The sequence below is a fragment of the Oryctolagus cuniculus genome, chromosome 13 (genome assembly GCF_051225735.1).
Source record: "Oryctolagus cuniculus isolate XC-2025 breed Fujian yellow rabbit chromosome 13, ASM5122573v1, whole genome shotgun sequence".
NCBI classification, from domain to species: domain Eukaryota; kingdom Metazoa; phylum Chordata; class Mammalia; order Lagomorpha; family Leporidae; genus Oryctolagus; species Oryctolagus cuniculus.
The window spans coordinates 54,916,174-54,943,507 of NC_142879.1; the positions used below are offsets into that span (position 1 = coordinate 54,916,174).

At 49.4% G+C, this 27,334-nt stretch overlaps 1 protein-coding gene across 2 annotated transcripts in view; it reads right to left on the reverse strand.

The window, feature by feature from the left end:
• The window catches only part of GNG4 (G protein subunit gamma 4), a 73,293-nt gene that overhangs the window by 27,902 nt on the left and 18,057 nt on the right, over positions 1-27,334 (reverse strand). Inside the window, exons 2-3 of one of the 2 annotated variants that reach the window (XM_008268237.5) lie at positions 8,103-8,241; positions 2,428-2,536 (exon numbers count right to left, since the gene is read on the reverse strand). In XM_008268237.5, the coding sequence (XP_008266459.1) occupies positions 2,428-2,526 (99 nt within the window). In that variant the 5' untranslated portion in view covers positions 2,527-2,536; positions 8,103-8,241. Of the gene's footprint in view, positions 1-2,427; positions 2,537-2,625; positions 2,694-8,102; positions 8,242-27,334 lie in introns of those variants that run through there. The other variant, XM_089311617.1, reaches the window with a different exon arrangement.

Consider the following 27,334-nt stretch of genomic DNA (forward strand, 5'->3'; position numbering starts at 1 on the left):
TACATTAAATAAAAATCAAAACCAGAAAATACCAAGTGTTGGTCAGAATGTGGAGAAACCAGAACACTTGTGTACTGCTGGTGGAGATGCCCAGTGATGAAACCTGTATGGAAACAGTCTGCCCATTCCTCAAAATGCACAATGTAATTCCTCCGTGGTCTAGAAATTCCATGTCTGGGAACCTATTCATAATAACTGAAAGCAAGGAATCACATGGGTACTTGTGTTAGGGAGAAGCGTAGACACTAGCCTGTGTGTGAGAGAGGGAAAAGGGAAAAAGAAGAAGTCTGCAGCCTTAGAAGCAGCCCAGTGCTTGCACACCCACGTCCAGGTAACTCTGAGGTGGTCCCAGCCTTCCTGCCTGGAGACATCCCAGGAGAAACTTCCTGGCCAAGGCCAAAGACACTGGGCAATAAAACCTTGGGAGGAATTTCATACCCAGAAAGTCCAACCAGCAGCATCCCAGGAGAAGAGGGAGGGGAAGGAGAAACAGTGCGAAGAAGCAGACCTCGGACCCCTATAAACCTGAGTCTGAACAGACCAGGCACTCTCACTTTCTTCTGGTGAGCTGTCCATCCAGCCTGTCAATGTACTACCTCATTAAACTTTGCTTCCTTGCTCTATGCTACTGTCTCATATATGAAATTCTTTTTTTTAATATTTATTTATTTGAAAGAGTTAGAGAGAGAGAGAGAATCTTCCATCTGCTGGTTTACTCCCCAAGTGGCCACAATGGCCATGGCTGAGCCAGGCTGAAGCCAGGAGCTTCATCTGGGTTTCCCACATAGGTATCAGGGTCCTAAGTACTTGGGCCATCCTCTGCTGCTTTATCCAGGCCATCATTAGGGAGCTGGACCAGAAGTGGAGTAGCCAGGACACGAACCAGTGCCCATATGAGATGCCAGTGTCGCAGGCAGCAGTTTTACCCACTATACCACAACACTGGTCTTCTGACATTCTTTTCTTAGGGGCAGGTAAGGACCTTTATTCCAGCCATCTCCACTATCACCTGTGTACCCACATTCACAATATGTGCCACCTTTCTCATGGCGCTCAAAAGGTGGCAACAACCCAAGTCCACTGACAGATGAATGGATAGACGAATTGTCATATATCCACCAAGGAATGAAAATTCTGAATACATGTTGTAACTCCCATGAACCTTAAGGACACTATCCTAAGTATAATACGCAGTCACAAAAGGACAAATACTGTATGATTCCACAGACATGCAGAATTACAGTAGTCAAATTCATAGACACAGAAGGATGACAGTGGCCAGGAGCTGGGGCAGGGGGCAAGAAGGAGCTGTGGTTTAGCAGGTTTCTGTTTGGGAACATGAGCGATCCACCTGAGAGCTACACAATATTGTGAATGTACCTAATACTACTGAACCATACATCGGAAGTGGCTACAGTGGCAAGTTATGTTCTACGTATTTCAGCCACACATTTAGAGTTCAAGGTAAGGCAGGTAAAAATAAATCATCGTGTGACTGTATGGCTATGCCACAAAGGTGGTTCCTCGGGGCCACTACCGTCCTCAGGAAGCCACCAGATGATCACTTCAGTATTGTCTGTCTCCTTAGACAGCTCGTACCCCAAAGTCCCAAGGAAAAGAGCAACTATCCTTTTAGCAGGAGAGCCCGTGCGATCCGGCCATACTCCAGCACTTGTTGGTGATGGCGCCTCAAGGAGGGACTGCTGGTTCTGCCACCAGAAGGCTTTAGGAGTTGCCTGCTGCCCGAGTGAGACACCTGGGTTTGTGCCCCCAAAGACCACCAACACAGTGGCCTTGAACTTCCCCAGGTCAAATTCCTCACAAATTCCCTCCTCAAGAAGCCCCCGGTGCCTTTCAGAACCACCTGCTTGGCCTGGCCTGGCACTCACCTCTGAACAGCACCTGGAGAAACAGTGGCTCCACCTCGCTTCCGCTCATCCAGAGCGAAGAGGCCCACACTCGGCCGAGAAATGCACATGGGGGGCAGCTGGCACCTTTCTCCACTTTCCCCGAAAGGGTGTTGGACAAACGCAGGCACGGTTCAGTGTCTCACTCCCGACAGTGCCCCTGTATCACCTCCAAGGCCCTGGTCCCAGCCAAAAACCAGACTGACCTCCTTGTTAAATTCACAGATAAACAACGCGATAAACTTTCTCACTTATTGGCATGACAACAGAGCTAGGTAGAGCTGAGCTGAGTAGGAGTCTATTTTTGGCAACTCCTTCTGGAAGTCAGGTCCGGCACACTGTGTATTTTGCATTATTTGAATCCTTGGGCACACTCGGGACTCAGAGGCAAGCGCTCGTTTGTAAATGTTACCGCTGCCCAGCCGAGGCCGGGGCTAACTCTCCCAGGGCTGCTCTGCGGCAGCTCGGCTGTGTGGCTCTGTGTTTGGGGTGGACGAGCAGGCTGGCTGTGCAAACTTACCTTCACCCTGTCCATGCAGGCCTCCATCTTCAGCTGCTCCACCGCCTTCCTGGCTTGGGAAATGCTGGTCGTGCTGTTACTCGACATGCCTTCTTTCATGCTGCTGCCCCTGGAAGAAACCAAGGCAGCACAGTTACACGCGCTTCTCTCCCAAGGGGGACACAGGATGCGCCCTGGCCCTCCCCCGCCTCTCACCACCTGCAGCTTCTCTGTCCAAGCCAGGGAGCATTTGGAAGTTTGGGCAGCACTGTGAGCCCTCCCGGGCCAGAAGAAATGAGTGTTTTGCTGCAGGAGGCGGAGCGAGCTGCACGCTTTTGTTTGGAAGACTTTCTCAGCTCCAGGGAGGGTAAGGCCAGAGGCGCTGGTCCTGTAACCAGCAACCACCAACAGAAGCAGCACCTGGACATTCACACGGTACTCCGCTGGTGCTAAGTCGTTTTCTCACATGTGTGTTTGCTCATGCATCTGGTTGGCAGGACAATGCTAATTTTTATTTTGGAAAGGCAAAAAAAGTGCAAAACTCAGAGATATCAGGCCAACGGCCACAGCCAAAACATGTGGATCTGGAACCCAGACTCCGTGCTTTGAAGCCAAGCCGAGTGTTCTTTACAACACCCCATCTGGCTGTCTCAGCAACTGACAGCTCTACACGCATATTTCTGATGGATGAAATTTGCTTCGTCATGAATTTGAATTGGCCGTCATTCCAAAAAGCTTACAGACTTTGTCGGGAGTTTGTCTTTTAAACAATATCATGGAGCTGGCGCTGTGGCGCAGTGGGCTAAGCTTCTGCCTACAGTGCCGACATCCCATATGGGCACTGGTTCGTATCCCGGCTGCTCCTCTTCTAATCCTGCTCTCTGCTGTGGCCTGGGAAAGCAGTAGAAGATAGCACAAATGCTTGGGCCCGGCACCTGTGTGGGAGACCTAGAGGAGGCTCCTGGCTCTGGACAGGCCCAGCCCCAGCTGTTGCAGCCATTTGTGGAGTGAACCAGTAGATGGAAGACCTTTCCCTCTGTCTCTCCCTCTCTCTGTAACTCTCTCTCTCAAATAAATAAGTCTTTAAAAAAATATATCACGCTCACAAACACACATACTCTAATGCCAACCACAGATGTGCTTTGCCAGAAGGACAAAGACATTCTTCCTGACCCGACACACTGATGCCTCGTGGTGAAGAAAAGGCCACTGGACGCCAACTGGTGCTGGAGAAGCAGGCGCAGATCACAGGTGCCCGCTTTGATGAGAAACTGCTCAGAGGAGGCTCACGGTGAGGTCTGCCAGCTGCCAGCACACAGTGGCCCGAGCTCCCATGAGCACAGCGTCAGCTGTGAGGGCTGCAACAAGTGTCCTGGCAGGATTTTTACAGGTATGAGCTAATAACTCTCTGGCCCAATGAGGCATGATGGCAACTTCATTTGTCCAAAGGCAATTTTAAAGAAGTTAAAATATTCTTGCTATCAGCGGATCAGCCACTGAAATCAGAGTTGAACAGGTGCATCTATCTTGTCTGGGAACCTTTCCTCAAGAGATGGAGGACTATGAGTGGTTGGGGGTCTATGAAACCCAGGGAACACCCACCACGATCCAGAGCAGAGCCCATGTTCCTACGCATGTGTCCTGCGTGTGGCCACCCACACAAAACAAGGCAGACACAGTCTAGTTCCTGCCACTGGAGAGGGCTCCTTAAGCCACTGCCTGCCAATCCTGGTCCTCCTCCCTGTCCTGTCCCAGAATCCACCCCCTCATTCCATTGAGAAGGGAAGTGGAGGGGAAGGGGGCCGGATGAAGTGGAAGCAGAGCTGGGACCAGCAGGAGTGATGCTCGAACACCACAGGGAAGGGCAAAGGGAGGAGGAGAGGGCCCTGTGCTGCAGGCATGGGCGGGTGTGTGTGAGGTGAGGGTGTGTATGGATGTGCGTGTGCAGATGGGGCCGCCCTTGCTCCTGCCAGGGAACCTGCTGCCTGGAAGGCCCTGCTCGGCAGCTCCTGGCTCCTTCTCAGCCCATGAAGAAGTGGGTGTGTGCAGCACCCTCCACTGCCCTGCACACCTCAGGAAGAGGGCTCTGTCAGCACGCGTAATACCTGGAAAAGGCCCCCTGAGCCACACTTTCCTTTTTGTGTCTTGGGTCATAAAATAACTTGGGGGTAGGGGGTGCGCCTGACCCTCTGGGAGCTCCAGCAGCCAGAGCAGAGCTGCCTCCTCTTGGGGTCTCTCATCCCTTCATCGTCTCCCCATTAATCCTCCTATCTTCTCAGCCCACATCCACCACCCACAACCAGGCCCCCAGACTGTCCACGGCCAGGGGGCTGCACTCCTGGGCTCAGCATCCCCCGGGACGGCGTCTCAATCCTTCCTTCCCTCCTGACTGCATTCAGCTTCACATTCACCTGAACAACACGACCCAAGGCTGCCGCTGTGCTCTCCCAGGAGCCTCTACTTTCCTGCCCTGGCCCTTTCCTCTCCCTAGGGCCTGACTCTGGGTCACCCCAACATGGAAGTGCTGCTTGGTGCCGCAGGATAAACACCCCCTTTCCCCCGCCCAGCCTTCATGTGGCACTCAAAGCTGCCTGGCAATAGGACCCTTTGCCCCAAACCATCTCCCCTCCATCTGCCCTACTGCAACCTCCACCACCCCCTCACTGCCCCCGTCCTCTTGTCCTCAGAGGAGGACTCAGCCTGCTCTGACCACAGAGGAGGGCCTCTAAGTCAGGCCCCTACTGACCCCACCGCACTGACAGCTGGGCTGTCTCCGGGTCCACACCACCTGACTCCAGCACAGCAGCTCTTCCTCTGTGTCGGAGCAGCAGGGGCCCCTTCCTCCCTGTGAGCTGAAAGTGCCAGGCTCGACCTCCGTGCCCCCCGGTGCAGCAGTGACGCTCTCCCTGCCCTGGTCCCAATCCCTGGGGCGCCGGGAAAGTCTGCAGGGCTCGTAGGGAAGGGTCTTCCAGAGGCCAGGCACGAGGGAAGCAGCCTCTGTCTTTGGCTGCTTTGACTGATTCATGCCCAGAGCTCCAAGAGCCATACTGACCACTGGGGAATCAACCAGGAACGGAGCCCAGAGACTCACAGAGAAACAGCCCCAGAGCCCTGAGCTAGGTGGAGCCTGGAAGGTCTACTTTTTCTTGTAAAGATTTTATTTATTTATTTGAGAGGTAGAGTTACAGACAGTGAGAGGGAGAGAGAGAGAAAAGTCTTCCATCCCCTGCTTCACTCCCCAGTTGGCCACAATGACCGGAGCTGAGTGGATCTGAAGTCAAGAGCCAGGAGCATCCTCTGCGTCTCCCATGTGGGTGCAGGGGCCCAAGCGCTTGGGCCATCTTCTACTGCTTTCCCAGGCCATAGCAGAGAGCTGGATCGGAAGTGGAGCAGCCAGGACTAGAACCGGTGCCCATATGGTTATGCCAGCACCACGGGTGGAGTATTAACCTACTGCCACAGCACCAGCCCCAAGGTCTACTTCTGATCCTCACTGTGGGGAGAGAGTCTGACTGGGGAGTCCTATCTCTTCCCTGCTCTGCCCTACCACTCACTCCCCTTTTTCCTCTAACACTGGTGACTTTGGGTTCCTGCTCAGCATGTAAAAACATATTTGTATCTTTTTCATCTGATAATCTTAAAACACAAAAATACAGACAGGCTCTCCTCCTCCGATCTGCATCTTTACCCAGAAGGAGGTGGAGGGGTAACCACGACTCCCATCCCAAAGCAATTAAACGAAGCTTCCAAAGCAAGGCTGGAGCAGCCTCTTCCTGCCTGCCCTTCCGTTTCTGCTCTGCTCCACTCCGCTCCCCCTCAGCTGCCTGCTTCTGGTCCCAGGACTTCCCTCTCGTTGTCTTCAGTGATCCTGTAGCCACTGGACATGTGTGTGTGACTGTACTGATCAACCCGGTTCCCTGACCTCACGCACCTGAGATTCAGACTATGACCCTGCGTTCTGGGACGTCTCTGATTTTTCTGCTTTTAAAGATTTATTTGTTTATTTGAAAGGCAGAATAACTGAGAGGGAGAAAGACAGATCTTCCATTTGCTGGTTCACTCCCCAGAAGGCTACAGTGGCAGGTTGGTCTGGGCTGGAGCCAGGAGTCTGGAGCTCCATCCACGTCTCCCATGTGGGTAGCAGGGACCCAAGTACTTGGGCCATCTTCTGCTGCTTTCCCAGTTGCATTAGCAAGGAGCTAGATGGCAAGTGGAGCAGCCAGGATACAAACTGTGCTCTGGTACAGGATGCTGGCACCACAGAGGGTGGCCAGACCTGCTGTACCACAGCACCAGCCCCCAGGAAGCTTGCTTTCGACCATCTCCCAAGGCACATACCAGAGGTGGCTGTGAATCACTTCCCCTTTATTGCTTCTTTGTGTCAGCCCAATTGCCTTGCAAGGGCTCTCATGTCCAGCAGAGACTCTCTTAGTCAGTCCTTTTTGAGCCTCAAGGTGCCTGTGGGTCACGATGAAATGCACTGGGTCTAGGGACTGCTCTAGGATTCTGACGAGCTGCCCAGTGCTGCTGGCGTGTGGCAGCACTTAGAGAAGTGAGGCTGAGCCATCACATGCTGGTGCTGGAGGAGAAACGGCCAGGACGCTCAGTAACTGGACTTCACGGAGCTCGTCTGTCTGTGAGAGTGCAGGACGCATTTCTCTGACACTGTTCCCAGCTTTGGCCCTCCTTGGTGCAATGTGGCCTTCAAGCCCCGAAGATTTCAGCCCACACACCTGGTTCATCCTGCTCTCCCAGAACAGACTCAGTGGTCCTAAACCTTGCCCAACCTGGGAGTGAGATGGCAGGGTGGCGGGTGGGGTGGTGTGTGTGTGCTCTGTCCGCGTGGGCACAGTCACTCAGGCATAGCCGGCAGGGAGAAGGAAATGGCTTTTGCCAACTGGAACCAAAGACAACTGAGCCTCTTAAAGAAACAACCCCATGGGTAGTGACAGAGAGAGGGAAGACAGAGCTCTTATAGGTTTCTGAGGCTTGCCCTTCCCTACCTGGCCAGGCACCTTTCAGGTTCCACTGGAATGACACCTTTACTTTTTTCAGACCACCCGGATGCCACACTTCCCTGTGACCTGAGGCATGTGTCTCCATGTGTATCTGTGTGTGCGCACATGTGCACCTGTGTATATCTCACCTTGGCCTAAGAAGAAAAAATGGACTGGGGACAAAGTGAAGACGTAGCAAAGCTAAACCTGATTCTTAGCTTTCCCTTCTAGAAGGCAAGGCAAAAGGAAAAATGAGCCAACAGCGCAGGAGCCAGCCCTGGGTGCTGCCATGGTCAGAGAGCTCCTTCTTCCTGGGCACAGAAGTGCACAATACACAGGTGGGCTTCCTGTGGGGCTGTCGTGGGGGGCACAATTCAATCAATGCAAGGTCGGGGATGGGGGACCAGGGCACGGTGGTTCTACCCGCAGCACTGCTGAGTTGACTCAGGGCACAGTACTTAGACGTTCTGGAAGAGTGGAGGCCACTGTGCCTCATTAAGCTCTAGCTTAAAGGAGCATGGGAGAGAGGGTTAGGTCGGTACAATTGCTAGAAGAAAATGACCATGTGAGGAGCTGGCCATACCTTAAGGATCCTGATGTCCAAGCCTCAGTCAGGCCCCCCCACACACGCCTGGCAGACACCTGCTGTCTAGTGAGAACCTACTCTTGGGTGTGGGTAGGAAAAGTCATTCCCCTTACCTGCTGAGAGGTGGCACAGAGACAGGCCTGGGCTGGCGACAAGGACTGGTGGTGGCGGCGGCGGCAGCAGCAGCGGTCAGCAGTCAGCAGTCAGCGGTCAGATGAGACGCTGATCTGTGGCTCCCACTTTGGAACTCACCTGAAAGCAAAACCAGGGAGACTCATGCACAAGTGTAGGGAAAGTCCCCTTCTCTGTGCCCCCAACCACCTCACTCCCACACTCTGCAGCTGTCCCTGCAAGCCTGGGGACACTCAGATAGGCCTTGGGCAGAGATGGAGCTAGAGGCAGAGAGACCCCTGATCTGACACGGGGGGCAGAATGGGGACACAACCTAAAGGGCACAGCCCACCCAGGGCCTGGCCAGAGGCCTTCCTGCCCACTCAGCTGCCTGAATCCTCTGTTCCTCACTCTCACAGTTCCAGCTCCAGCCAAACCTCTGCCAAATAGAAACTGTTCACAGTTTTTATCATAAAAGCATATGTGCATTCTAGAAAAATGTGTAAATTATAAAAAGGGAAATAAAGACCAATTATAATGCACCTTCACAGAGATAACCATGTTTAACATGTTACATATTATTCTTGTATCTATTAGAAATAACTTTATTTTTTTAAAAGATTTATTTATTTATTTAAAAGGCAAAGTTACAGAGAGAGAGAAGGAGAGAAAGAGAAAGATTTTTTTCTATTGCTGGTTCACTCCCCAAATGGCTGCAATGGCCAGGCCTAGGCCAGGCCAAATCCAGGAGCTTCATCGAGGTCTCTCTTGTGTGGGTGGCAGTGGCCTAATTTCTTGGGCCATCCTCTGCTGCTTTCCCAGGCTCATTAGCAGCGAGCTGGATTAGAAGTGGAGCAGCGCCAGGGCCGCGGCTCAATAGGCTAATCCTCTGCCTTGCAGCGCCGGCACACCGGGTTCTAGTCCCGGTCGGGGTGCCGGATTCTGTCCCGGTTGCTCCTCTTTCTGGAAATAAATAATTCATACATTTCAAATTGCATGCTGCCCTGTTGACCATGAAGAAATGTCACTCTGTCCAGCCCAGAATGTGAAACTTCCCTTTGCCTGGAATGTCCACACTGCTCACACGACCCACCCATGAGTCACTTTGTAGCCATCTCCTCTACCAGATCAACTGTCACAGCATCACAGTGACATGGGAAATACAGACGTGAAGTTGGCATCTGCTGTATTTACTAGACTAGATATTCTTCACACATTTGCACCTTATAGCTGCCCAGGGCTTTGCACAAGTTCCCCTGACCAGCTCCAGGAAAGAAGGTTCCCTCATCACAGAAGTTTGGGAGAGGGCCATGAGTTTGTTCCTCTCCTTGGAGGGTCACAGAGGCTATGAACACATTAAAGACTTGGAGAGGGGCCAGACCTGTGGCTCAGTGGGTAAAAGCCCTGGCCTGCAGCGCAAGCACCCTACATGGACACTGGTTCAAGTCTCAGCTGCTCCACTTCCAATCCAGCCCCTTCGTAGTGTACCTGGAAAAGCAGCACAGGATGGTCCAAGTCCTTGGGCTCCTGCATACATGTGGGAGACCCAGAAACAGCTTCTAGCTCTTGGCTTGGGCCTGGCCCAGCCCCGGTCATTGTGGCTATTTGGAGAGTGAACCAGGGGATGGAAGATCTCTGTCTCTACCTCTCTGTAACTCTTTCAAATAAATAAAATGATATTAAAAAATAAAATACTTGGAGGAATTCTACAGTAGAGAATCTTGTTTACTTCATTCTGCTATTCTTCTTTTTAAAGATTTATTTATCTATTTATTTGAACGACAGACTTACAGAGAAACAGAGAAAGAGAGAGAGGTTCTCCATCCACTGGTTCACTCCCCAAATGGCCGTAATAGCTGGAGTTGGGCCGCTCTGAAGCCAGGAGCTTCTTCCGGGTATCCCAATCCAGCTTCTACTGATTTCCAAGGCCCTAGTAGAGAGCTGGATCGGAAGTGGAGCAGCCAGTACTCGACCGGCGCTGCAGGCCGGGGCTTTACTGGATACACCACAGCTGCTGTTCTTAAAACTATTGATCCAGGGGCTGGCGCAGTGGCTCACTTCGTTAATCCTCCACCTGCAGTGCCCCATCCCATATGGGCATATGGGCGCCAGGTTCTAGTCCCAGTTGCTCTTCTTCCAGTCCAGCTCTCTGCTGTGGCCTGGGAGGGCAGTGGAGGATGGCCCAAGTGCTTGGGCCCTGCACCTGCATGGGAGACCAGAAGGAAGCACCTGGCTCCTGGCTTCAGATCGGCACAGCACCGGCTGTAATGGCCATTTGGGGAGTGAACTAACGGAAGGAAGACCTTTCTCTGTCTCTCTCTGTCTAACTTTGTCAAATAAATAAATTTAAAAAATGCTGTTCTCTTAAAAACAAAACAAAAACAACAACAACAACAAAAAAACTATTGATCCAGGAACACCCCAGCCTCAGGGGAGATTCACTGCCTGGTCATCAGCTGACTGGTTGTGTCAGTACCAAGACATGGTGGACACACAATACATACTCCACACAAATGTTGACTCGTGTGTGTGTGTGTGTGTGTGTGTGTGTGAAGGAACACACTTGGGCTTCAACACTGGTTTTAATTCTCTTTGGTTGAAGTTGTTTCAATAAACAGAGCTAATTTAGCTCCCTGGGTTATGAAGGATAATGATGTAAAGTCACATTTACTTATGGATGCCATGGTGTGAGGCCTTGAAGTACTGGGGCCAGGGTCTTGACTCTCATGGGGCTTACAGTCAGGCAGGGGGCATCACACACTGTTCAAATAATCATGCTGATGAAGGCATCCAGGGCTCTAGGTTAGTGCATAACCAAAGAACTCAACATGGACTGTTGTATCCACGTGGGTTTCTATGATAGATTCTGAAGGTACAAGGAAGAACGACATTGGCCTGCCTCAAAGAACTCAGGCTCTGAGCAAAGATAAAATCAGTGTGATCGGTGTATGTGGGCTGGCTGAATCTTTTCCTCCCTTTCTCACATTGTGGTCAGGCATAAGGTCTCCTGGCTAGACTTTCCCCAGCTTCCCTAGCAGACAGGCGTGGCTTTGTGATGCACCTCAGCCAATGTGGAGTGATGGAAATGATAAATGCCATTTCCAGGCCCAGCTCTTAAAACACTTATTTGTGGCCGGTGCTGTGGTGCAGCGGGTTAACGCCCTGGCCTGAAGCGCCGGCATCCCATATGGGTACTGGTTGGAGACCCAGCTGCTCCATTTCCTGTCCAGCTCTCTGCTATGGCCTGGGAAAGCAGCAGAAGATGGCCCAGATCTTTGGGCCTCTGCACCCACTTGGGAGACCCAGAGGAAGCTCCTGGTTTCAGATCCATGTAGCTCCGGCTGTCGCAGTCATTTGGGGAGTGAACCAACGAACAGAAGACCTTTCTCTCTGTCTCTCCCTCTCACAGTCTGTATCTCTACCTCTCAAAAAAATAATAAAATTTTTAGAAAAAAATGCAAATTCTTGGGTCCTACTCAGACCTATTGTAGAAACTCTGGGAATGGGAAGTGGCTTCCCAAGACCTCCAGGTGACTGATGCCACAGTCCTAAGGGGTTAAAGGAAAACAAAATGTTTCATCAGATGCTGAGCTTTCTTGGCAACCCAGCTACTCATTGCTCGGCTCACATGTGCCAGAGAAACACACTTCCACACTCCTGAAGTCACTGTGTTTCTGGGTCTCCTTGCCACCCAACTTTGCAGCTCACTTACCCAGATGGTTTTCCAACAGAGGTTTGAGACCTGAGACAAAAGTACTAATTTAAGAAATTCTATTTGGGAAACCCAATATACAAGGAGGCACACAATTGTAGCAAGGATTCCACCTTGTGAAGCTGTGCCCAGTTCTAGGCACAGACTGGCGGGGGTGGGTTTGCCAGGGCCCACACAACCCTGGATCTGAGCAGCATCCTGGCCTTGACTCACTATTTCCGACAGCGTGTGTTGTCTATCAGGCAGATTTGTTCTTTGGCCCAATTCCCACGAGTTAAGGGGGCTGCAAGCGGAAATTAAGGAATGTGCTATTTTTTACTCTAAGATCTGTTATCTGCAAAGTCCACTAGGTTGCACTACTTGTGTTCAAAAGTTAGAGATAGGTTCTCTTGGTGTTCAGAGTAATCATTTATAAATGATTCCTGATTTATGACAGCTTGACTTAGAATCTTTTGATTTGTAGAAGGGATATGGAGTCGGTGGAAACCATGCTCTGATTTTGAATTCTGATTTTTTCCTAGACTGGGGATATATGGTTTGAGCCTCTCCTGCTGCTGGACAGCCACAGTAGTTCCCTGTCAGCCACATGATCGCGATTCTGTCGTGTGCTGTATTGTCAGCATTTCTGTGGATATTGTTTCATGTTTTCACTTTCCACCATGTCTATACCTTTGAGTGTACAGGAGATAACAAAACCTTGTTATAAAACGGACTTTGTGTTAGATGATTTTGCCCAATGGTAGGCTAAGGTAAGTGTTCTGAGCAAGTTTGTGGCAAGCTAGGCTAAGCTATGATGACAGGTGGGTCCCGTATATTAAATGCATTTTCTACTTAATGCCATTGGTGTTTTCATTGGGTTTATCAGGATGTAATTCCATTGTACATTGAGAAGCATCTGTATTTAAGATCCTCCCTCTCAGTCTTGAGATAAGTCAGTTTTGAACTGTCACAAGGGTTTTACCTGTTGAGCGGACATCTTGGAGCGTTTTCCCAACAATGGAGGTCATGTTAGCTTTGAGACAAAGGATTTAAAAGGTAAGAGGGATCCCAATTCACCTGGAAAGTCAGACCACTGTAGCAGAACAGTGTACTGTAGCACCCCAGGACCAATCTGTCTCGTTCTCACAGTCATCCCAGGATGGAGCTGAATGTCCTGACCACTGACAGGAAGAGCAGGCAATCAGATGACATCACCCCCAAAGCAGGCTCTGGCTCTGCAGGGGGAGCACAGCCCCCCTTGCTAGGGCACACCTCTCCCCACTCTGGCTGGAACAACTTCACAAATTAAATACTGTGACAGTCAAGCTTGACACACTTGACAATTTGGGTCTCAATCACTCGATTTCCACCTTGACTGTCTGATTGAATAACATCTCATCTTACAGATGCTAAACCAGCATGGGGATAGGGGGCTGGGAGCACAGCATATATTATAAAGAACTTGGAGATAACCCAGGGTTTCTTAGGAAGAGCACACTGGATCTGGACAACGACAGAACCTGCTGGTCACCTGCCACCAGGGGACTGCCCCCCTCATCTGGCTCTCGAGAAGGTCAAGGTTGGCAGACCAGCTGTTACATTTCAGGGCACGTGACAGAGTGGTGAAGAATGAGAAACCAGATCTGTCTTCTGAGTGGCCCTGGACACTATGCACTCCCTCACCTGTGAGGCCACCCCAGATGCTTGCTGAGCATGTGTTGGGCCTTGCAGATGGGGTCCAAAAGTGTTAGTCAACAAGAGGAAAAATGTTAAAAAGTCTAACTGTGCTCTGTTGCTTTTATCAAAATCAGGAAATTAATGCTGGCGCATTACTACCATCTAATCCTCAGATTCCACTCAAGTTTTACCAAATGTACCCTTACATCCCTTTTGTGTTGCTGTAATGCAATATCACAGACTGGGCAGTTTATAAATAAAAAGAAAATCATTTCCTGAAGTTCTGAAGGCTGGGAAGTCCAGCATCAAGGTACTGGCCCTTTGTGCTGCCCTGTCCCATGGTAGAAGGCAGAAGGGCAAGAGAGCAAGGGAACAAGAGGGGATCAAATGTGCCCTTTCAACAAGCCCACTCTCGTGGTAACTAATTCACTCCTTTGGTAATGACATCAATCCATTCACGAGGGCAAAGTCCTCTTGACCTAATCACCTCCTGTTAGGCCCTGCCTCCCAACACTGTTGCACTAGGGATGAAGTTTCTAACATAAAATTTGAGAGAAACAGTCCATCCTTAGCATGCCCTTAACAGAAAGAGTATCCAGTTCAGAATCAAGTTCACATAGTCCTCGTCTCTCCTTAGCCTCTTTCAGTCCTTCTCAGATGTTCATGACCTACAGCACTTCCCAAGGTCATGGCCATTATTCTGTAGCATGACCCTACACTTGGGCTTGTTTCCTCATTCAATTCAGGTATTATTCTTTGGCAGGGGGATCACAGAAGATATACTGCTTTCTCCTCATTGCATCCTACCATTGCACACACTATCACTCTGCCCTTTTACTGTTGATGTCCATCATTTGATTCAGAAGGTGTCTACTATACTTTTCCACTATACTTTCTTTTAGTAATTAATAATACTTTATATGAAGGAACTTTGAAATTGTCTAACCTTGTCCCTCATCAAACTAGCCATGTGTACACTTATTGATTAGTAGCACTGAGGACTCATGGTCTTCTGTTTTATTCAGTAGGCTATAAATCATTACTATCAGTATTTATTCTGATGCTTAAATTGTTCTGGGTTGGTCAATGCTGGCACCTTCACCTAGTAACTGTGGTTTTCTTTCTTTAAAACTATTTATTTATTTTCATTTTATTTGAAAGAGAGAGAAAGAGAGGTCTTTGTCCACAGCTTCATTACTCAGCTGTCCACAACAGCTGGCCTTGGGCCAGGCCAAATCCAGGAGCCAAGAACTCCAACCAGGTCTCCCATGTGGGTGACAGGGACCCCAGTACTTAAGCCATCATCTGCTGCCTTCCAGGGTGTACAATGGCAAGAAGCTACAATCGGAAGTGGAGCCAGAACTCAAACTAGGCCCGCCAATACGGGGTGTAGGAGTCTCAGGCAATAGCTTAACTGCTGTGTTAAATGCCCAACTCTGATTCAAATGTCTATCTTTTATGTTATCATTTTTGTACCACTTCTTTCTTACCACTATCTTGTCAAGGTATTAGTATAACACTATCATAAATTCCTACCAAGCCATCACTTTCTTCTTTCTCTCACTTTGGCCAAGTGTTTCCTTCAAAGAACAGAAGCACTTTAACAGACAAGAAATAAAAGGTAGGTATCCAGAGGACAGAGATTCTTAAACATGCGATGCCATGTATCAGCAAGAAGTTAGCAAGTAACTGCTGCTTGGATGTCTGCTGTAGTTTATGATGCATGGAGATGCTATGAAGAGCTGTCAATGATCTCAACTGTACAGTAGACAATTGCTGGCGAGCTTTCAGTCTGCTTTCAGCATACCTGAGAGGGAAGAAAGGAACTGATCCACCACGAACTTCCTAGGTAGCCTTCAGCAGATTACCTAACCAATCTGGGTTTCAGTTTCAAATGGGAATGGGAATGTCTGAGCACTGCCAGTCTAATACAAAGTATTTAGAAACATACGAGTTGGCTGCTCATTGTTTATTAAGATGAAAGCCAACCTTTTGTTAGCTCAGAACAAAGCCCAGGACTTAGGAGACTATGCTGGAATACACATTACTCTACTCAGAAGAACAGGGATAGAAGCCCTGGCTTGGCAGAACAATGCCCGGTATTCCTCTTACAAGGAGTCCTTGAGCAGGCCTCACAGTTTATATAATATCCAATGTTATCTTAGCCCCAGGGGAGAGCTGCATTTGAAGGAGATGATAGGTAGGAAGGTGCCCTCTGTAACAGAAGTATGAGGGGACTTCAAAAATTCGTGAAAAATGGAATCAAAATGAGTTTATTTTGGTGCAAGGAATTTGGAGACTCATGCATAGTTTTCCTATCACACGTCTTACAAGAGTCATTGTCAGGTCTGGTGCTTTGGTGCAGTGGGTTAAAGTCCCAGCCTGCAGTGCCTGCATACCATCTGGGCACCTGTTCAAGTCCCGGCTGCTCCACCTCCAATCCAGCTCCCTGCTAAAGGCCTGGGAAAGCAGTGGAAGACGGCCCAAGCCCTTTGGTCCCTGAACCCACATGGGAGACCCAGAGGAAACTCCCAATTCTTGGCTCCTGGCTTCTGATCGGCTTAGCTCCAGCTGTTGTGGCCATTTGGGGAGTGAACCAGAGGATCAAAGACCTCTCTTTCTATGTCTCTAAGTCTCTCTGTAAGTCTTTCAAATAAATAAAATAAATCTTAAAAAAAAAAAAAGAGCGTCACTGTCTCAATCCATCCAGGCTGCTATAACAAAATACCACAAACTGGGTAGCTTTAACACAAGAGAAATTCCTTTCTCACAGTTCTGGAAAACCAAGAGCAGGGTGCCAGTGCAGTTGGGTTCTGCCAGGGCCCTCTTCCGGACTGCAGACTGCCAGCTTCTCGCCATATCCTCACATGGTGGAGGGGAAACGAGCTTCCATACACTTCTCAAAGGGCTCTCATCCCACTCATGGGGGCCCTACCCCTGGGACCTAATCTCTTCCCAAAGGGCCCACTGCTTGGTAATTAATTTGGGATAATAATTCATACTAATGATTTGAGGATTAGGTTTCAATATATGAATTTTGTGGAGGACACAATCATTCAGACCCTATTTGTCACCAGCCCTGAGAGAAGTCCAAAGAACAGTGCCTCCACCAGGCGTGTCAAGTTCTTTCATAACTCCTCCTGGTCTGTATGTAATTTACCAATCAGGTGGTATCTTTAACTATCAGCCATGGCACCTGTCATCACAGCTGACATATGACACTTCATCTGGTTTCCGGAGTGTGGTAGGCTGAACAATGACTTTCCCAAGATGTCTCTGTTTTTTTTTTTTTTTTTTTTTTTTTTTGACAGGCAGAGTGGACAGTGAGAGAGAAAGATCTCTCTGTCTTAATCCTTGGAAACTGTAAACAAACTATAAACATACAACAAGGGGAAAATGAGGTGGCAGATGGAATTAGGTTGGTAACCAGCGGACCTTAAGATAGGAGGGTATGATGATGGGTTATACAGGTTGGCCAACTGTAATCACATTGTCTTTCCTAGAGAAAGGGAGGCAGGGCAGCTGGTGTAGGAGTCACAGAGAGAAGATGCTACACTGTTGGCTTTGAAGGTGGGAGGGGCTCACACACCCAGGAAAAGTGTGCAGCCTCTAGAAACTGGAAAGAGCAAGAAAAAGGGTTTTCCCTTCAAGCTTCTTGAAGGGCCCAAATCACTGCCAAAGCCTTGGCTGTAGCCTCTGGCAACCCATTTTGGACTTCTGACCTCCAGAACTATTTATAATAAACATACACGGCTTGGAGTCACTGAGTTTGGTGAAATTTGCCATAGCAACAACACAGAGAAACAGAGCTGGGGTAATGTTAATGAGGACAGATTCTTGAGGGACTGGGAACCTTTCACCCACACCTGACTGCAAGGCTGGCCTCTCGCTCCTTCTCCAGTCTCAAGTGTGGCCCTCCCCATCTCCCACCTTGCTCCCAGCATCCTGAACTACGCAGCTCCCCAAGGCTTCCTTGTCTAAGATAAGCCCAGCTGGTCTTGATGCACTATGCCTTTTATGCATGACTGGGTGCAATTTGTTAACATGCTGTTCAGGATTTCTAGGTCTGTGTTCATAAGGAATCCTAGTCTGCAGTTTTCTGACAACATTTTTGTTGGGTTTTAGATTAGGATAATCCTGGCCTTAAAATGATTTGAGATGTGTTCTCCTATCTGGAAAAGTTTGGACAGAATTAGTATACTTTTTTAAAAAATTTATTTGAAAGACAGAATTAGCGAGAGACACACACAAAGAAAAAATCTTCAATTTGCTAGTTCACTCCCCAAATGGCTGCAACAGCCGGAGCTGGGCTGATCCAAAGCCAGGAGCCAGGGGTTGCATCCATGTGGGTGCAGGGCCCAAGGACTTGGGCCATCTTCTTTCCCAGGTGCCTTAGCAGGGAGCTGGACTGGAAGCGGAGCATCCAGGATTTGAACCACTGCTCATATGGGATGCCAGCACTGCAGGTGGTGGCTTTACCTGCTAAGTCAAAGCGCTGGCCCTAAGTATACTTTCTTCCATAGATATTTGGTAAAGGTCATCAGTGAAGCCATGTGGGCCTCACTGATTAGAGTTCTCTTTGTTAAAAGGTTTTTAACTATAAATTCACTTAAAAAGTTGTTTAGAGAGATAAAGAACGACAGAACGAGAGAGAAAGAGAGAGAGAATGCCAGAGTGCGCTCCCATTTGCTGGTTCACTCTCCAAATGCTCAGAACAGCTCAGGCTGGGCCAGGCTGAAGTCAGCAGCCTAACTCAAGACAGGTCTCCCATTTGAGTGGCAAGGACCCAAGTACTTCAGCCACCATCTGTTGCCTCCCACAGTGTACATTAGCAGGAAGCTGGAATTGGGAGAGAGCCAAGACCTCAACCTGGGCGCTCCAGTTTGGGACAGAGGCATCTTAAACTGGGCCAAACACCCATCCCAACTGTCTTTTTTTGTTTGCTTGTCCATTCTTTGTGGTCCCAGTTTCACCAATTTCTGCTCTGCTCTTAATTATTTCCTTCCTGTGCTTGCTTTGGGTTTAATATGCTCTTTCCCCCCTAGGAAGGTGGAAACAAAGGTTATTGATTTGAGACCTTGCCTCTTTTCTAGGATAAGCATTTAATGCTGTAAATTTCTCTGTAAGCACTGCTTTAGCTGAATCCCATACATTTCTAAATTCAAAATATTTTCTGACTTCCTTGCTAATACCTTTTTTGACCTATGGATGTTTAGGCATGTGTGGTTAGATGATTTGGTTGCACGCTGATCTCAGTTGAGTCTGACAGCCTTTGCAATCCCACACCCGTACCACTCGGGGCCCTGTTTGAGACGTGAGTGGTAGAAACCTTAGCTCAATTCTCAGAGCCTTTGCTTTGCTGCTTTACACATACCCCATGCACGAACAGCTCGACGGTGAGGCTGCGAGATGAGCAGATTCATACAAAGAATGATCCACACTCCCCACTCCCAGGTCACAAGGGCCCTTTTCCCAGTTTCCTAACCGGTAAGGCAGGGTGTATCGCGAAGATTTAGCTCACAGGGCTGCCACCACTCTGCAATTACACCATTAGGGCCTGCATTTGAGATAAACCTGTGAGAGAAAGGAGAAAAAGAGGAGGAGGACCACAGGGGCCTCTTCCCAGTGCCTCCGCCACCACCGCAACCCTGCTCCTGGGCCCACGCTTAGGCAGTCTCAGAGTAAGAAGACAACAGACAAGGAAACTCGTGCCCACACTGGTCACTTCTCAGGCTTGTCCCTGTCCCTCAGCCCACAGGCTCCCGGGACTTCACGCAGGCCTCAGGCAGGAGCTGTTCACATCTCCCCAGAGTTTTAGCTGTCATCAGCAGGACAGACAGGCTGACCTGAGCTGACTGCTTTGTAGGCTGTATGCTGTGCCTTGTGCCAAGCGTGACCTTCAGTTCATGTCTAGTTTGCTTTCCTTTTATTTACATTTTTTAAATTTCTTTTAAAGATTTTATTTATTTATTTGACAAGTAGAGTTACAGACAGTGAGAGGGAGAGACAGAGACAAAGGTCTTCCTTCTATTGGTTTAGTTCCCAAATGGCCACAACGGCTGGAGCTGCGCAGATCTGAAGCCGGAGCCAGGTACTTCTTCCCAGTCTGAGGCCATCTTGTACTGCTTTCCCAGGGCACAGCAGAAAGCTGGATTGGAAGAGCAGCAGCTGGGACTAGAACCGGCGCCCATATGGGATGCCGGCACCGCAGGCGGAGAATTAACAGTGCCAACCCCACTTTCCTCTTAAAACTAAGCCTGCCATTCTGACCCCTAGAAATCCTTTCTGGATCGCTCCCACCCTTTAAGTCAAGGCTGAGCACCTCCCCCATACCAGCCCCTCACACAGCGCTGTCTCCCCACCACCCAGGAGCCTGGTAAGGAGGAAGGTCCCCTTGTCTCTGCTCATCACTTCATTCCTCGTTTACAAGGCATCAGTGGAAGAGTGAAATGGTAAGTTTTATTATCTATCTGAGTCTACATTAAAGACACGGAGTGTTGGGGCTGGCGCCGTGGCGCAGTAGGCTAATCCTCCGCCTGCGGTGATGGCATCCTAGTGGGCGCTAGGTTCTAGTCCCGGCTGTTCCTCTTCCAATCCAGCTCTCTGCTGTGGCCTGGGAAAACAGTGGAAGATGGCCCAAGTCCTTGGGCTCCTGCACTCGCTTGGGGGACCAGGAAGAAGCTCCTGGCTTCTGGCTTTGGATTGGTGCAGCTCCGGCCATTGCAGCCATTTGGGAAGTGAACCAGCGGAAGGAAGACCTTTCTCTCTCTCTCTCCGTCTGTAACTCTACCTCTCAAATAAATAAAATCTTAAAAAAAAAAAAAGACACGGAGTGTTCATCTCAACATGGTGGTCACAGTAATGCTAGGACTACAGTTTTCCGACGCTGAAGGAGGGAGCCAGAGGAGCCCTGGGCCTGGGCAGAGTATAGGAGAAAACGAGCCTGAAGGCCTTGGCTACGGCAGTCCTTTGAAAGACACTCAGGTATTCAGACGATGTCAAATCCTATTTTGACATGACACTGTTCCAATAGAAAAGCTATTTTTACAAAGCAACTGGCAGAGACAAATGATAGCTTTTAGTTTTCCATGTAAATTTAATTGAAGAAGGACAAATGCTGTCACAGTGTAGCACTTAGCATTATTCAAGAAGAATGAATTTTCTAGACATTCTTAAGGCAAACCATGAATTTTCACATTCCTAGAGAATTAATCTTTGTAAAAAAAAAAAAACCAGGATGACTTTGTTGCAGAGTATCAAGTTTTACTCTTAAGTTATTTCCCATTTCATTTGCTTCCTCTGAGAATTTTTCATACTAAGACACATCAGAGGGGGCGTCTTTGTTGTCTCTGGCTCTATTTCCTCTCTAGGTTTGTTTGCTTACTGGTTGTCTTGGTCAATAATGCTGTTTGTAAACAGGCTCTAAACTCCAGAAGAAGACGACCACGACTCACAGCTCTCGGGAAAATCTGTAACACATTGCTGCCTTCCTAGAAGCCCGGGCATAACCAATCTCAAACAGTTTTGAGGAGTGAGCATTGTGGTGCAATGGAGTTAAGCTGAGGCAGATCCCATTCAATCAGAGATCTCATTCAATCCCCAGCTCCTCTGCTTCCAATCCAGCTTCCTGCTAATGCACACCTGGAAGGCAGCAGACGATGCTCAAGTACTTGGGTTCCTGCCACCTATGTAGGAGACCAGATGGAGATCCTGGCTCCTGGCTTCAGCCTGCCCAGTCCTGGTGTTGGGGGTATTTGGAAAATGAACCAGTAGATGGAAGATCTTTCTATCTCTAATAGTTTCAAGTAGGTTTGGGGAGGACACAGGGCCTGCTGAGGGCCCCACATGCAAGCAGCTGCAAGGGTGGGGAGGAAGGGGTACCAGAGCGTGCGAGGGCCGCACACAGCAAAGGTGCTCTGGGGTGTTGGAAAAAGTAATGAAAATGGCAGTTCTGTAGGCAGACCCTGTCTTTGGCACCAAGCCTCAGGAAGGGCATCCCTGCCCTCGCTCTCCTCCTGCCTCCACACAGGGCCTTCCCATTCTTCTTTTGCTATCATTCTAGCTCTCCTAAAAACTATTCTCTATTTTTTGAGCAGTTTTAGTTTGCACACAGCAAAAGTGAGCAGAAAGTGTAGGGGGCTCCCACATAACCCCTGTCCCCGTAAATGCACAGTCCCCACCCCCCGCCATGGTCAACATCCCACACCAGAGTGGACCATCCATGGTCATCGATAAAACACTGAGAGTCAGCAGTGTCACCTAAAGCCCACAGTTTGCATCGGGGCTGACTCTCGCCGCTGTACATCCTGAAGGTCTGGGTGCATGTGTAATGCCGGGTGTCCACCATCACAGGATTATGCACAGTCATCTACTGCCCTAAAAAGCCCCTGGGCTCTACTGAGTCACCACTCCCTCCCCCATGACCTCTACGATCATTGAGTTTCTTGCTGCCTTCATAGTTCTGCCATGTCCAGAATGTCACACAGCTGGAATCATATGGTATGCAGCCTTTGCAAACTGGTTGTCACCTAGTAACGTAAGTTTCCCTAATGGTGTTCCGTGGCTTCATAGCTCCTTTCTGTTTAGGGCTGAATAATATTCCAATGTCGGGATGCGCCACAGCTGACCTGTTCACCTACTAAAGCAGATCTTGGTTGTTTCCAAATAGTGTCAATTAAGACTAAGGCTGCCCAGGGCTGGTGCTGCGGCACAGCAGGTTAAAGAGCTGCCACCTGCAACATTGGCATCCCATAAGAGTGCAGGTTCAAGTCCCAGCTGCTCTACTTCTGATACTGCTCCCTGCTAATGTACCCGGGAAGGCAGTGGAAGATGGCCCAAGTACTTGGGTCCCTGCCACCGACATGAGACCTGGATGGAGTTTCTGGCTCCTAGATTTGGCCTGGCTCAACCCCAGCCATTGAGGCCATTTGGGGAATGAACCAGTAGATGGAAGATCTCTCTCTCTCCCCCCGACACTCCCTTACTCTCTCCCTTTTTCTCCATTGCGGCCCATTTGGAGAGTGAACCAACAGAAGGAAGACCTTTCTCTCTGTCTCTCTCTCTCTCACTGTCTATAAACTCTACCTGTCAAATAAATAAAAAAGAAATATATTTTAAAAAATAATACTGTCATAAACACCTTCATGCAGGCTTTTGTGTGGACATAAACTTTTTCTATTAACAACTATAGAAATGATCCCTGAAATTATAGTCTTAGGGGACATAAACTTTAAAGTCAGTAGGGCAGATATCAAAGAGTTAAATCAGAAGAAGGGAGGATAGGTAGTTTTTTTTTTTTTTTCTAAAGATTTATTTATTTGAAAGGCAGACTTACAGAGAGGAAAAGCAGAGGCAGAGAGAGAGTCTTCCATCTGCTGGTTCACTCCCCAAATGGCTGCAACTGCTGGTGCTGAGCCAATCCAAAACCAGGAGCCTGGAGCTTCTTCTGGGTCTCCCATATGGGTGCAGGGGAACAAGCACTTGGGCCATCGTCTGCTGCTTTCCTAGGAGCATTAGCAGGGAGCTGGATTGGAAGTGGAGCAGCCAGGACTTGAACCGGCACCCATACGGGACACTGGCCCTGCAGGAGGTGGCTTTACTGGCTATACCACAGCACTGGCCCTGAGGATGGGTAGTTTTGTAACAAACTGCAGAACTGTCCTTCAGAGTAGCTGTTCCTTTAATATTTATTTACCTTTTATTTGAAAGTTAGAGAGAGAGAGAGAGAGGGACAGAGGGATCTTCCATCTGCTGGTTCATTCCCCAAATGGCTGCAATGGCCAGAACTAGGGCAGGCGGAAGCCAGGAGCTTCATCATGGTTTCCCATGTGGGTGCAGGAGCCCAAGCACCCAGGCTATCCTCTACTGCTTTTCCAGGCACATTAGCAGGAGCTGGATCAGAAGTGGAACAGCAGGGTCATGAACCAGCACCCATATGGGATGCCAGCGTCACAGGCAGTGGCTTAACCCACTACACTACAATGCCAGCCTCAAGCTGTTCAATTTTGCATTTCTACCAGCCATGAATGAGAGTTCCTATTTCTCTACATCCTGGTCAACACTTGGTATCCTCAGGATTTTTGGATTTGGATCATTTTAAAAGGTATATAGTGGTATCTTATAGTTGTTTTAACTTATAGTTTCCTAATGCCATGTGACACTGAGACTTTTTATATGCTGATGTATGCCATCTGTCTATGTCTGTTGAGAATTTTTTGTTCATTTTAAAAATGAGGCTGTTTCCCTACGCTGAGTCTTAGGAGGCCTTTGTATACGCCTTGAAAACATTTTCTCCCTGGCTGTGACTTGTCCTCTCATTCTGTTGATCTCCCCAACCTTTTCCCAAGTTCAGGGGTGGGACGTGGCCAAGAGGAGGCCAGTAGGGCACCTGGAGTGCAGAACTCAGCCCGGCACTCACTCTCGAGGTTGTGCAAGTGAGAGGCTGCATGAGAACAGAAATCTTCACGGAACTCTAGCCCTCAGCTGCACTCATGCTGGGACCTGTCAGCCCCCTCTGTGCCCCTTCTTGCCTGACCTGAGCTGCTGGGTGTGGGGGAGGGGGACAGCCAGCATCGCCCCCACCTGGCCAGAGTCCAGGGTCTGCTGAGGATACCACCAACCAGATCGTGGTCTTGCGATGGAGAGCAATGCGGAACCCAACCTAGAGTCTGTCTTGGGGCCTGAAGACATCTCCTGAGAAATAAGACGAAGAGTGAGACCTCCGCACTACTGCTGGTGGCAAACCCTAGGGCCAGCCCAAGCTCTGTCACTGCGCAGCGTAACTTCCAGAGAGGGGCTTGGTCTCTCCAAACATGAGTTTCCATCCCTGTGGAGCAGGCAACATAGCAGCTACCTGAGTTACAGCTTGAAGATCAAATGAAATCATATGAATAAGGGTCTAAAAACTGCCTGGCAGGTGCGGTTGCCCTCAGGAAGTGGCAGCTCTTAGCGGCAGGACCAGGCTGTGGACCTTGTAGGACCGCCCCTCCCTGGACTTCCTGGGGAACTGCAAGCCTCCTGTGGATGTTAACATCATCCGAGGGGAAGGTCAGACTTCCTGGAGTATAGGATAGCTTTGGGAAGAAAAAGGAACTTCTGTAATTTCAAGTGACCAAGATCGAATGGTATTTCTAAATTTAACGTATACCTCCCCATTCAAAGAGCAGATGAGGGCGGCAGGTTAACAACAGAAGAGATCCCAGAGTCTTTGTAGCATTTGTTCTCCAAAGCCTGAGCCCTGGAGATGGGAAAGAATCTAAGCTACAGGGGAAACAGGAGGACAAGCAGAGCTGCCCCTGGACCAGGAGTGACTTTCTGCATGAGCTAGGATGGCTGGGGGTTGTAAGGTCTTGAAAGGTAGGGGTGGGCATGGGGTCTGGAAGACCTCAGAACTCAATGGCCATTGGGTGCCCAGTGGTGGTGGTGAGGGGCTGTGGACAGCCTTGAGGGAGCTTTGTACCATGAGGCAGGACCCAAGACCACTAAGAGGCCACACCTGCTGGTGGTGTCTCACTGGTCACCCAGTAGATAGATGGCCCAAGGACAAAATGGATGCCTCTTCTAACACCCAGGTCTTGCCTAAATCCCCAAATGACCTTAAGGCAAGCCCAAGCATGCCAGCCAGATGGGGTGCACCTTCAAGAAGAGCATACCAGACAATTTAGAAGATCCACCTTCATTCCCGCCCCTCCCCCCGCCCCCGCAAGTATGTGGACTACAACGCACACCAGTCCCATTCATCTGACCCACTGGCACTAGATAGTGGTCCTTCTTCACGATGACATCCCTATAGCCAGGCCAGTTTCCCATGTCTGTGTGCTTTCTCTCACTGTTCACCATTCCCTTTGCTGTCATAGCCGCAGAGCCCTCTGCCTCCCTGATTCTGGGGCTTCTGCATAACTCCTGGGTCAGCTGCACCTGACCTCTGCCTGACCTCTGCCTGACCTCGCCCAGCTCTCTGGCACTCACTAACTAGTTAATTCCAGGCCACCTCTTTGAAGGCTTGTTTCCTTAAAATCATCATCACTGATCCGCAGGCAGCCAGAGCACTCTCAAGTTAATTACTCAGCTGGGCCTGCAGAACTGAGCAGGACCTGCAAGTCTGACACGAAGTTCTTCGAACAGAAGTGGCACTTGCCCTCCTTGGAAGCAATGAAACTAAACACCTGCTTGATTTTTCATGCAGGGAGTAAATTAGCAACTGGATGAGGTGGACATGTTTATATGAAGGAAACAAAGGAAAGGAAAGGCCTAGATAAAACCATAAAGTTTATTTTTCATTAAAAAGGAATCCTGTATCAGTGGCTAAAATGCTATCTATGGCTGGGATAATTCTGAAATCCAGATGCAAGCACAAGAGACTTAAAATTTATCCCAGGGCCAGTGCTGTGGCACAGCAGGTTAAGCTGCTGCCTGAAGCACCAGCATCCCATACAGGTGCTGGTTTGAGCCCTGGCTGCTCCATTTCTGATCCATCTCCCCACTAACAGCCTGAAAAAGCAGAAGATGGTCCAAGGCCTTGGGCCCTTGCATTGATGTGGGAGACCTGGATGAAGCTCCTGGCTCCTGTTATGGCCATTTAGGGAGAGAACCAGTGGACAGATTATCTCCCTCCCTCCCTTCCCCCCTCAACCCCGTCTGCCTCCCTCCTTCCCTCCCTCCCTCCCTCCCTCCCTCTAACTCTACATTTCAAATAAATAAATCAAGAAAAAAGCAACTTATCCCATATGCCATTAAATATTACACTGCTGCAATCTGGTTGGGTTGGCTGCCTGGGTTTATTCTTTGGGGCTCAAAATATTCCACTTTCACTCCCACGATTGTATTTATTCCAGAATCCCAAATCTTGTGAAAAGCTGCCTCCACTCTTCTTCGAGGTATTGCACGTCTGTGGCTTTCCTGAGTGGGTTGGCCACGCTGGCCCCTGGCCCACTCTCCTTTCTTCCCATGACACCCCTGGGCGGCTGCTTGCCCTCCCTACACTGAATCTGTAATCTGGTGAGCGAAATCACTGTGAACGCGCCTCCTTCCTTCCCAGCCTGTCAGCTCCTCGGAGGGCAGGGAGCTTGTGGGATTCCTTTTCACGCCCCCAGAGCAGCTGCAAAGGGCTTCATACTCAACCTCTCTCTGTGTCAGTCAATACCATGGGAGAGCAATGGTGGCCGCTACTGAGAGGTTAAAACATGTTCAGCCACAGGGCTCTGGGTCTCAACACACTTTCCGGAAGGCACTGTGTCCTGACCACATGTCCCCTCCAAAGTTCATGTGGAAACTGAATCCCCATTGTGGTGGAGTTTAGGAGGAGGGGCCTTCTGAGGGAACTAGCTTAGGCCTCTTTGCCCTTCTGCCTCCTGTCATGTGAGAATGGAGCAAGAAAGCTGTCATCAGAACTAGCAGTGTGCATGCCGGGTAGGGCCGCCACCCGAGATGCCGGCATCCCACATGGGCACTGGTTCTAGCCCCAGCTGCTCTGTTTCCAATCCAGCTCCCTGCTAATGGCCTGGGAAAGCAGAAGATGGCCCAAGTGCTTGGGTCCCTGCACCCACACTGAAGACCAGAAGACGCTCCTGGCTCCTGACTTTGGCCTGGCCCAGCCCCAGCCATTGCAGCCATTTGGAAAGTGAACCAGAAGACCTGGAAGACCTCTCTCTTTCTAACTTTGCTTTTTAAATAAATAAATCTTTTTTTTTTTTTCAAGAAGGCTTGCATCAGACATTGAATGCCAGCACCTCCAGAGCTATTGAGAAATAAATTTGTTTATATGTTACCCAGTTTGTGGTTTTTTTTAAAGGTTTATTTATTTGAAATGCAGAGTTACAGACAGAGAGGGAGAGACAGAAACAGAGATCATATATCCACTGGTTCATC